The sequence below is a fragment of the Cryptotermes secundus genome, unplaced genomic scaffold, assembly GCF_002891405.2.
Source record: "Cryptotermes secundus unplaced genomic scaffold, Csec_1.0 scaffold341, whole genome shotgun sequence".
NCBI classification, from domain to species: Eukaryota; Metazoa; Arthropoda; class Insecta; order Blattodea; family Kalotermitidae; genus Cryptotermes; species Cryptotermes secundus.
In genome coordinates this window covers 63,175-75,588 of record NW_019736400.1, presented here as the reverse complement: position 1 = coordinate 75,588, position 12,414 = coordinate 63,175, and the positions used below count along the sequence as shown (strand labels likewise).

The following is a 12,414-nucleotide window of genomic DNA, read 5'->3' as shown; positions in this document are numbered from 1 at the left end:
CCAGGCGTAACTCCATGTGATTTCTTCTTGTGGGGGTACGTGAAGGATGTGGTTTATGTACCCCCATTGCCCCAATCGCTCCAGGATCTCCGAAACAATCAATCGTGCTGTGGAGACAATCACACCTGAAATGCTGCAACGGGTGTGGCAGGAATTCGACTATCGCATTGATGGGTGCCAGGTAACAAAAGGTGCATACATAGAGGCACTTTGATGGATGCACATAAAATTTGGACAGTTAAGCTTCCAATTGACGCATGTTATGATTGTACATGGTAAGAAATATGAAATATATACATACATGAAACCCCACCATTCTTTTAGGAACATCCAGTATATCAAAGTAGCTTCCCAGCCATCCTGTACATTTGTAAATAATATATACACCTGTTATATTTTTATGTGGTTCTCTCTTGGAACATTGACATCCCACAAGTATTTCAATTGAGACTCCTCTGCAGTAGTACTGTTTACCAGAGAAGCATTTTGTTTCCTTATCAAGGAGGCAGAATACAGAAATCTATTACAGAGAATCAGGAGTAATGTGTCAGTAAAACTGATGAAATATCCACAGGCATTTACAAAATAACAAACATTTATGGAAAGGAACTGTATTAAGCATAGATTATAGGACAACAAATGATCTGGCCAAAAAGGAACTGATTCAAATATAGAAATGAGAAGAACTATGATATATTAATACAGTTGCATAAACAGAATAACAACGAGATTCAATTACACAATTTACAACATAATGGGAACAAACTGTTCACTCTATAAAACATAAAGCATCTACGATTTTAAAACTTCCTTGGGGCAAGCTATGTAGTTCGGTAGTCTCCACATCTTCCGTGGACACAACAGACCCCCTGTCATCATATTCTATCACTGACACCATAATCTTGCACCCTCCAGCCTCCTGTTTCAGGTCATCTTCTTTGATGCTCAATGGCTGGCTGGCTTTATCGGTCAATTTCTTGGGCGTAGTGTCCACTGTCAGAAGCCGGAAGAAGCCATCCTCATCTTGCTTGTACCTGCAACAGTTGTGTTGGGTTACAATAATAAATCCATTACCTCCAAGGTTCCAGCAAGATACACCACAGAACTATTTTGAGACACACGCCGAACAACTGGGTCCTAAAAGTTCCACACTGAGAAAACACTATACATATATGTCTAAAACTATTAAATTTTATGTCACTTGTAATGATTTTTTATCTGAAGGAATCTGGTTGGAGTTTTCATCTCATAATCAATCTCATACTGTCAGATGGTAGGTTTTATCAAATGAAGCTCTCTCTGGAATCAACAGTCCAGCTGATTATGAGGAGTTCTGAGCAGAATTCATACCGCCCACTTCGTTATTTCATATGTTGCTGGTCCTACAGATCTGTTACTATTATTATTGTACAGAACTTTTTACGTACAGATACTGTCTACCTTAAATCTTTTGGATGCAGCCTTAAATTTCACACCAATGTCCATGTTTGTAACTGCTGACTTACAAACAATATTCTGTACATAATGTGTGGGTATTGCACCTTCTACAAGAAGCTTCCACTGGGTAATGAAGGTCTTTGTTCCTATTATGCACAAAACTGTCATTCAGCTCACTTCAAAAAAGTTTATGTATAACTGTCATTCTTCAGTCTGTGTTGAAATCTCAAATTTTCCCTCAATCTACTATGTAAAACCACTAATCAAATCTCTCTTAAATAACATAAAATATCAACAGTTTTTGGTTTCTTTTTCTAAATCCAGAAACTGTCTTGCTCTTAAGAGAAAATTCCATTATTGTAACAATGATCCCAAGAGCTGCTATTGTTACTGCGACAGATTTAAATTACATGCAAAATCATTACTAGGTTTGGTTCACTAAATTAGGTGCTGCTCCTGGTTAATTTTGTGGGATATGAGTTGGATCCAATAATGTATATGTACCTTCCATCATCCTGTACTCTGTAATCATGGTTCATAATTGCGTGGCATGGGAACAACGAAATCTTATCATTGTGGCATATGTTTGAATTTAGATGGAAAATCAGGGATATTCAATTTTATGCTTACTCTTTCTTGGATGACACCCACATTTTCAAGAAAAACTGACAATTTCCATCGAGTGCCATGAATGCCTGAACTGTATCTACACTATTTCATGTGCCTCCAGGGTGTGACAATTAATTAGACACAATGGCAACTTTACCTTAGGCATTTAACTACTGAATAACTGTACGTAGGTATGAGAAATTTGGTGTAGTCAAATGGATTGCACTCATATCCATGCAGTTTGAATGAAAATGATTTCAGGATATAAATTATAAACACAGAAACACTGTGAACCTGTGGGGTTTATATCTGATAAATGTAAAGTAATCAAAATTTACATTAGCATAACTTTTTCACAACTATACACCATTCGATCAGCAGAATTATACTGGTGGCAAAAAGTGCTACAGCTAGAAAGTGCCACAAATGCTTCCTGTAATGTCTGTATTCTTGTGGGAATGTAGTGATCACACCTACATCACAGGCTTAGCGATTTCTGTGGCAAGGTTACAGTGCAATGTTATCCTCACACAGACAAAAGTAACTTCTTGTGATCTGTACCAACCTGAATCTGCATTGGCCTGGGGGCCTGCAGATGCTGTGCTGAATATAGAGGTGGTTTGTCAGCTGGGAGCCACGTCGGAACAGGCTGTCACATATGTGGCAGCAGTACTGCGGCTGATCACATCCAAGGTGGTACTAAAATACCAACACCATAAAGCAACATGTATTATGATTTCACGCAGAACTTAACTTTCAGATCAATGACGAAACACAACAGTAAACGCACAGCAGAAGTTCTGTCAGTACAGATACTGTTAAAAAAAAAGGTAAAGCTCTCCCTGTAACAGGCTGTGAAGGCCCATAGGGGTGTGAGAGATCGAGGCTCCCACATCTTCTAGACAATCACCTCACAGACAGGTTGTCAGCCTTGTGTGCCAGCTGCCCTTCATCCCGCAGGAATCTTAGTGGTACTCATTTCTGTTAGGAGCTGAGTCAACCCCAGGGCAATATTGCAGCTGGAACAATTACGTAAATTGAAACAATTCATTGAACTTATCAGGAACTGAACCCATGACCTTCCACCTTGTAGGACAGTGTCTGAACCAACTACGCTACTGTGTACCCCACAGTTATTGTACATGACTGTACTAATTATATGCACTTCTTTATTGTTGCATAACGTCTTGGTCTGCTGGCCATCATCAGGCTCACTTGTATTTATTGTCAGAACTGCTGCTGTCAGGTATACACTGGCCTAAGTTCAGTTAGTCAGTCTACATGTAAAACACAAATTAGTGGATAATTATGTGGACCATATCTGATTTGTTGCATTGTCCATATCTGATGTAATGTTTAATTTTAAGTGGTTTAGAAGTTCTAACCATTTTAGAATTTACCATCTGACTGGTTTATTTACAGTAAGATGAAAACATACTGATGATCACGGCTACTATTTCTATGTGCACTTTGTACTGCATACCATTTTGCTAGTTTTTAGATGTCTGATACTCATGGGCTCTCTCTTCTAATATTTGGTTGGTTGTTACATCTGTTCTGTAAAGTGTGAAATTTGAAGTTAACATGGGTGAATGGACTACTTCACAAAGATTCAACAAGAAAGCACTTAAATTCCATGAGGTTGTGCAGCACCATTTAGCAAGCTGTCAGAAAAAGTGACTAGATACAAAGCTGTGACTGAAGCCTGTTTTCTGCTTTCCAAAACAGAAACTACTATGGCATAGCAGAAGGACAGACACAGTTTCAAGAGGATAGTTCAGTTTTGGAATGATAGTCTCCTCAAGCTGCAAGCACCCCTACCAATCAGAATACTGAAGCTCAACAGCAATGCAACAAAACCTGCAAACATCAACAAAAATAAAACAGAAGGCTTTATGAAGATACTGTGACATGTCTAACTGTTGCTGGGCAACGGGAGGTGGAACGAATTACCACGAAGACAGACCCTTGATAAACAGTCAATTGCCAAGTTACGCAACAGTAATGAAAGTTATGTTTCTCTGTGCCAAGCCAAGCCAAGCCAAAGTGTGCTGGTTGCTACACAGTGTTGCCCAGGAACTCATTTTTAAACAGTGTCACGCAACAGGGGAGCCTGTGCAGCGACTGTTGCTAGGCAATTGGTAAACATGACGTCACGCAACAGTGAGAGCTATCATGTAACTGTTTTCTGTGTAGTCAGTGCGGAAGCTACATAACAGGGGTATTCGTCAGTGAGAGAGAGAGTAACCTGTCAGTTGCAGTCTAGCATTTGCCGGAGTGAGTGCAAGTCTACTGTTATTGAGTTGTATCAAATGAATGGCAGTGACTCCAGCAGAACTAACTGTGATACTGCAGATGGCAATAGTGGTGTAACTGTAAGAGCGAGTGGAATAAATTTGCTATATCCAAGACGGTGTGAAGTTATTTGTCACGTGACAATATGTTTCAATTTCTGGTGAGGAGTTCAGCTCCAAAATTTCTTCATACAATGAAATAAGATGCAAGTTAACATACCTTGTTACGATGTCTCTGAAGTCCGTAAGCACTACGACACGAGAAATTGCACTGATCATCCACACAGTGGAAAAGTGGGTCAGGGCAGTGTTTGCTCAAGTGCCGCTTCATGTCCCAGTGTGTCTTGGCTCTGAAACAAAATGTACATCAAACAAAATAGTCTGTTAACTTTCACATTCTGATCTCTTCCAGCAACCAGGGTGCCATTTAATGTCAGTTAACTTCTACACGCATCGCAATAAATATGCATTAAATCAAATGCATGCTAAAGATAAAATCTGAAATCAAATTACATTAAGTATTTCTCATTATTAAATTTTGTTCAGATTAAATGAGTCTTTTTGAGAAGTTTTATAAAATTTAATTTCTTCATAAAGAGACATAAAGGCACAAGTGATTTTTGGTTACTTACCACTGTTTCGACTGCCTATCAAATGAGATATATAGATGATCATATGTGCTGAACTGAAAATCATTATTGACTAACTGAAATGATCTCATTATTCATCTGGAGAGACTCCAACCACAACTGGGATAGACAATATGCCAGATGAGTTTCAAGAAATGTTGTTCAGATTGAGATGGCACAGTTGAATTAGTTACTTATGGTTTATTTAATAATGCTATAAATATCTCAGACTGTGTTCTGTCAAACAGTAGAACAGTGAACTGGATAATGAAGTGAAGTGATTTGCAAGGAAGTTGTAATGGTCTAATTTGAGGTACCATTCCAGCATTTGCCTGGAGGGTCTAGGAAAACCATTAAAAAGACAACCAGAGAAGCTGGTGTTCTAGCTGAGATTAGAACCAAGTACCTCTTAATTAAGAGTCAGAAATACTGCCATCTGAGCCAACTAGCTCAGTCACTCAGTGTGAGAAGGAGGAGGCTTCTACTCACTTATATTCACAAAAGCTGCATCTGAATGGCTTGCTATCCAGGTGCCTGTACCGAATGTGCGCACAAAGGCCTGATGGACAGGAGAAAGACTGGCCACAGAAGGGGCATTTGTGGCGCAGCTTATTCATTTGGCTCTTCACCAGTTCCCCAGACGGACCTCGCACTGCAACAAATCACACCATCATACAGTGAACAGTGCTGCACATGGTAAAAACATATTATGCAGTTTCAAACAATTATACATCTGCTCTAAAACACTATCTTAAATTTAAACTTTCACTGTCAAGAGAGAGAGAAAGAGAGAGAGAGAGAGTGTGTGTGTGTGCACGCGCAAGCATCAAGATCTATAACTTACATTCTACGGGAACCTGATACTTGCAGTGGTAACTGAATCTTGCCCTGCTTGCAAAGAGCCTACCACATTGTGGACACCCCACAAGTTTCTCCTTTGTATGGATTCTAATGTGGTCTAACAGCTTGAATACCGTTCGGTAGGTAGACTTGGACATGCAACCTGTAACATGAAAAAGTTTACATTTCAGTATCAAAGTTAATCTCTTTGCACACCTGTTGAGCAATATCTAAATTTCCTTATGAATATGACACTGTACTTTAGTTGTGTGACAGTTATTCATTGAAGCCTGATGAAATGCAGTAATTATACTGCCACAGTCAATAAGTTCATGGAATGGCTGCAAAGTGTCATACAGGAATTTACTGCCAATATGTTTCTGCAATGTTTTCAACAGCTATATCAATGTTGGCAGGCTTGCATAGCGGCCAACGGCAACTATTTTGAGGGCCGATGTGGATCTGGGTAAGTGTATATGAATACCTTGTAATACGATGCGATAAAACCACATTCCATGAACTTAATGACTCTACCACATATATGCTAAAGAGAAATATATGAAGGAATGTGGTACGTAAGCATCCTGTTGCATTAATATTATTAGATAACAGTATTTTTGTTCATTTAATTACTTTGCATGTTTGTGTTGCTCCAGTTAGCATAATTATCACATATTTTGTGATACACATCATCTGCGGGGGCATGCATAAAAGACAGACGTACATGCAGTATCTTTCTCCTTTAAATTTTAACTTCTTCAGATAACTCTGTCTGTATTCATAGCTAACATTAGCACTTTAACTACAGCCTTCAGATACCTAAAACTGAGAAGATATATATATATATATATATTCATGATAAGATTCCAAATCTGCTGTGACATGCAAAAACAGGTGACCGCAATCTTCCTGGTTACAGCAACAGCCATGCATGCACACGTGGCAACCAGCTAACATAAACTGTGGTGAGAATTCATGATATGGAAATTAGAACTCACCACGCCACTGGCAAGGAATACCTCCTTCCACTTTTCTACCACGTGGGTTGCAATAGACATGAACGTCAACATGGTTGAAGTACAGCTGGGGACTGCTGAATGTTTCTTCACAGGTTTGCCAGCAGCATTCAAATGCATGTGGCAAATCTGGCACGACTTTCTTCCCAGCAACTTGCAATGTGCAAATCTGTAACATAACATCATTTTCTATCTTGGTATCAGGTTAATTCATAAGATCCACACTTCAGTTCTCCAGTCAACTGGGGAAATTTCTGCCATCCTCACCAACACAGTCACTAGTCACTCTTTGTTCTGGGTCACATGGAACTCATGACCGTTACTTTACTGTCTTATGTTTCTGGGAGTTGTGCAGCTTCACACCCAGACTTGGACTTCATATTACTAAATGTGGCTGTCATGAATGAAAAGCAAAATCTGCCTCAAGGATGCAGGGCACATTAAGGAAACTAAATCCACAACTGAAGGCATTTGATTTTGACAAATAAACAAGCTCTAAAAGTTTGTACATGATGGTATGTTAATACAATTATTCTGTCTCTGGCATTATCCATCATCCTGTTTTATTTAAAGCACCAGCATTTCAGAAACTGGATTCAGTCTCCATTTTCAGGTGGAATTAACTCAGCTGGGTCCAATCAAGAAAGCTATTCCTTATCTCAATGGTCAGAATCCAGTCTCTGAAATGTTCATCTTAAATAGAAACAGGACAATGGATAACAACCAGAAACACAATAATTCAAACAAATAAGCACTCTCTCAACACATTAGTGAGAATTGTGTTTATAAGAGGCTGAGCCAGTATTAAGCATTATCATAAGCAGGTTCTACTAAATGTGTAAAGCAGGCATGTGCTGAATGCTCATCACTTACTGGTAGTCCTGAACGAGCCAAAATATTTGACCCAATGCATTTTAATTTCATATGGTATGAATGGAAATTGACATGTCTTGTTATCTCCCTGGAGTCTGCAGATTCGAAACCACAGTGCTGCCACAAACACACATATACACCTGTAACACACAAATTATCTGTCTTCAGTATCTCAAAACATATAAATATATATAATTATTATAGCTATTAGCAATCAAATGTTTCTCATACAGCCTCAGTTCTGTTATTTCTAAGTTCCTGTGGCATGTCTGATGTTAAGAACAGATTACTCTTCTTATGACAGTGGCAGAGCAACATACAGCGCAATACTGCAGCCCATCCAGGTATGCTACCCACAAGTGCAGAAACAATATTGGTAACTGTTCTGAAACAGGCTCTCTCATCTTGGTAGCAACCTTAGACAAAACACACCTTCATGTGAAGAAACAGAAATACATACCTTACCTCAATGATGCATCACAAAGTCATAATGCCTGTATACAAACTGAAACCCTTCAAATGTCTGTAGTTTCGCCAGGTTCACTCACAATCCAATATATACTTTTCTTGAGACTTTTAATATATTGAACATAAAAGGAGCATTTATCATCCTTTCCTTCCAAGCCTCTATCCATCTGCCCTCTTTCCAAAAAACAGTATTACCTATTTCTAGCAAAACTCATTTCAGATAAATATGAAAAAATTACATACTGGACAACAAAGGTCATTACATTCATAAAGCAGGGTAAAACAAACAAACTCCGTGGTTATATTCCGCAAGCGAACTCGGGTAACAATAGTAAACATAAGGAGCTCCAGGCAGAAATCACAAAGTCTGTTTCCCTACTATGAGGGGCCTTCACAGCAACAAAAGAACTGGCTCTCCTAAAGCTCTGAATGCTATAGAATCTGATGGTTTCTCACTATAACATCAAGATCCACTTATTAAACCAGCTTAATCCAATTCCCTTGCACAAACCCAGTTCTATTTTATTACAGTCCTCAAGGGAACCAGATTATTTTCAGGTTAATATGTTTTGTTTTCACATATCCTGTCACCTCATACAGACACTGAACATTCAACTATGCTCACATGTAACATTCTTGTTTCCATGTGAAACAGCAGCAAGTAATGTAGTTTCTCTCTAAGTTACTTCTATCATGCAGTGAATCTGTTGCTTGCAATGACCCTTGTTCTTGTAATTTCATGATGTTTCCCTTTGACAACTACAGAAAATAACAAGAGTGCATGCATTCTGCTCTGAGATATACAGCACAGAGCGTTTACTAATGGAATTCCTAACCTACTTTAAAAATAACCTCTGAGTTCTCTGGTGCAGGTTTTATAGAGAACCATTTGCATGGTAAATGTTATTTGTAACGGTCTCAAGTCAACATGATCTTCTGATGAAGCCATGAATACCTCCTTCAGATCCCCAACCCTCTGGGTGCCAAGCCCTGCCACAGAACTCCCTGCTAGGAAAGCAAAGGGTGTCTGGGGGTAAATGCTGTTGCACAGAAAACCTGATATCACCTTCGAATGAACACAGATTCAGACACCAACATGGCCTATTTTTTCCTCTAAACATGAGTACAGCACATCTGTTCCCATCTATTACAAGAAATGCTGTACTAAGTGATTGATATTGAGCCTATCTGTTTGATTGTGGCAATCTTAATCATTTGAATTGCCTCATGGCATGCAAAGCGTTAATGTTCACTCCATTATTTTCCACATTTCTGCTACTATTTTCAAACCATTAAATACTTCTAAAATATTTTAACAGTGAACAGAAGTTGATATGAGCAAGCATATGATTGCACAAATGACATTGTCATGTACTGCTGGAAGCAGGGAAGATCCTAAGGAACACAACAGAACCAGTACCTTCCTGATCCTTGTTCAGTTTGACCTCTAGGTGTGGCAAGTGGAAGCTGACATGACGCACAAAGTGGTCAAGATTGCTGGTTCGGTGATCACAGTCCCGCCATCCACACTGCAGATCTAGCTGCTCTTCCTTCAGCTTTATTTTCTTGTCCTTACACTTCTTCTCTATACAGGCAGGTGATAGGGTGCTGTCTGAATAATTACTCATAACTGTGAAGTCACACCACTCTTCATACACTGGTGACTGATTCCTTTCCTCTAATGCACTACAGACCAAATTATTATCTTCCATGTTAGATGACTGACTGTCCACATAGTCAGCATAGTTCTCCAGACCATTCGCTACTGTGTCATAATCATCAATTGGGAATGGACCGATTCCAAACAGGTCATCAAATGACGATATGCTGGCCATACTGCTCATTCTGCAAACCTGCAGTAGAACAGTCAGTTACAATTCTGGTATAACACTGAATCTGAGCATCCTGTTAAATCAGTTGAGCACCTGATATTTACGTACAGCAAATCTGTGTAAATGCAACATTCTGTTTGTCAGGCCACTACTTTCTTTTTCATGGGGTGAGATGGGATGGGACTGAGTCCACTTGGTATGTCTGCCACTAATTGGACCATTGTACCAGCCCCAGATGATAGAAGCAGATGGGGCATTTGGTGGAATGAGAAAACCAAACTACAAGGAGGAAACCTTCCCCGGTGCAACTTTAGACCGCCACTTAGTCCATGTTTTCATGGGTACTTACAACATTTTGCGGCCACATAGGCCCATCACCAGGTATATATGATGGGCTGTATAAATTGCTACATTGTATTCAATATATATTCCTTGTCGCCATGAAACTTCTTTCTACGGATTGCATCTTTCAAGAGACCAAAAGATGGTAGTTGAAAGAGTGAGATCCGGGTTGTAAGATGGATGAAGCACCAGACCACTGAAGCTTTGTGACTGCCTCGCACACAACATCTTTTGTCACATATCCTCCGGAAACGTTTCTTTAGATTCATTGACGTTTTCTGCTAACAGAAATGAGTCCCAGGAATTAATTAAATAATTTTCCTGGGAAGTAACTCGCGACCGGCGCGACAACCTTACCGCCATCTTCGAGCCGATTGTCTAGATGGTCTAGATAATTTGGGACCCTCAACGCTTCGCAAGCCTACGGGCCTTCATGGCCTGGTACAGTGTTAACTTTACTTTTTAACCCATCACACTTACACACGCCATTTTGAAACTTCTCTACTTCTCCACAATCTAGCAGGAATCCTTGCAACTACGTGGATAAACCCGGGACACTTAAAAGCTGCTGCACGCAAAAAAATATTTTTAATCAACAAAATTGTGTCGGGAAAATAAATATGTTGCATTACTTTCTGGGCGACCTTCGAACCTATAGGCTGATGTATATATCAAGCTTTAAATCATCAGAAAGATTTTATATTCATTTTCCTTTACTATGATAACCTACAATTATGACTATTTCATATTTGTTTTTATTTCATAGGTTAATGACAATTGATAACAAACTTTGAAAACCCTCTAAAACAGTTGGTAATTTCACTAAAGAATGTTATTTATTTGTAAGCAACAACATACCTGATTATTCAACATGTTTGTCGTGAAACAAGACCTCGAGGCGTATTCTTGTAACGTCACTTTATTACTCAACGCAACTATAACACAAAATGTTGAACAAATCGTTTCACAGTCGCTCCAGTCGTGTTAATAACTCTCACTAGACTATAGAACCGTCCAGCTCTCCGTGCTGGCTACCCACTGGCTTCTGTCAACATCACTGCCACAGCCGATTTATAGATAACGGACAAGTGGGAAACGTCGCACATCTACTGTAACGTCACAGAGGGGAATTGTTTACTGACTCGTTGCCTAACAATAGCAGCAGCTCCTATGCTGTTGTGTCACAGTGGGGAAGTGTTTACTATCTCGGCAAATAACACGCAACAACTAGTATAGCTAACGCATATGAAGTCATGGATCATAAGTAGGGACCGGACTTTAACGCGAATGCATATTTCTTTCTTGCAACCAGAAAGTATGCTCGTTTGGATATACACGTATGTATGAATTATTTAATTTTTTATATTTTGGGCATGGTTTGATGGTGCATATAAATGCATATTTTGCCTGTTTTATGAATAAGCATCATATTTTCCAAGATCTCTATTTTTACCGCATATTTCCTTTTTAAAATGTTTATCATTTTTTTAATTTATGTTCAAATTTTCAATTATGGTCGTGTGTATACACTTTTTCTTTTCCAAATTAGAATATGTTGCATATTTAACTCAACATTTCGTCATGATTCATGTTCCTGATCCAATACCCAGGGTGGGACTTCCCCTATCCCCAGTGCTTGAGGTGGAATGAAAATAGAACCGGGATGCCATCCCGCCGCATCCCGCCCCACTTCAAGCCCTGGGTATTGTACATTGCATTTACTGCCAAACAAGTAACGGGATGCTTTTAGCCATTTAGAAAAGAACCGGGATGCCATCCCGCCGCATCCCGCCCCACCTCAAACCCTGCCTATCCCTCTACTCGTAACTTGCCTCATCTGCGTACCATCAAAGTGGCCGCGAAGAGATTAGTCGGAAGCGTCCACATGTAGCCGCTATCAACCTAATACTATTCAACCGATAAGGGACTTCACTTACTTATTTCCGAAGTCTTCATGACGTTCATTACGCTTCTTCATTTGGAGCTATGGGCCATTCACATTAGTGGTGACTAGTCTGTAGCTAAGTATGTTTAGCTTTCTGTAGTCATGCCGAAAGTGAAAGTAAGTCAGAAA

The 12,414-nt window shown here is 39.4% G+C and overlaps 1 protein-coding gene across 4 annotated transcripts; it reads right to left on the bottom strand.

Annotated features, from left to right (window-relative positions):
* Window positions 1–673: 673 nt before the first annotated feature.
* Window positions 674–11,344, bottom strand: LOC111869864 (histone H4 transcription factor). 4 transcript variants are annotated; one of them, XM_033753579.1, is made up of 10 exons: window positions 10,698–10,737; window positions 10,348–10,618; window positions 9,587–10,019; window positions 7,699–7,838; window positions 6,808–6,994; window positions 5,814–5,972; window positions 5,459–5,621; window positions 4,561–4,690; window positions 2,612–2,745; window positions 674–1,034 (listed from the first exon to the last, which is right to left on the bottom strand). In XM_033753579.1, exons 2-10 carry the CDS (start codon window positions 10,363–10,365, stop codon window positions 770–772), a joined length of 1,629 nt encoding a protein of 542 aa, XP_033609470.1. In that variant the 5' UTR covers window positions 10,366–10,618; window positions 10,698–10,737; the 3' UTR covers window positions 674–769. The 4 variants fall into 4 exon arrangements, with proteins under 4 accessions (XP_033609470.1, XP_023717470.1, XP_023717469.1 ...); XM_023861702.2 differs by lacking the exons at window positions 10,348–10,618; window positions 10,698–10,737 and adding an exon at window positions 11,199–11,344; XM_023861701.2 differs by lacking the exon at window positions 10,698–10,737 and having other exon boundaries at window positions 10,348–10,687.
* Between the last annotated feature and the right edge of the window lie 1,070 nt (window positions 11,345–12,414).

What these genes read in the sequence shown, in the direction of transcription:
- LOC111869864 (XM_033753579.1), bottom strand. An exon ending in TATTCCTTGCCAGTGGCGTG is followed by an intron (nt 5,973 to 6,807) that starts GTGAGTTCTAAT and finishes TTCATGTTACAG; the next exon opens with GTTGCATGTCCAAGTCTACC. An exon ending in CCAGGCCAATGCAGATTCAG is followed by an intron (nt 1,035 to 2,611) that starts GTTGGTACAGAT and finishes CAACTGTTGCAG; the next exon opens with GTACAAGCAAGATGAGGATG.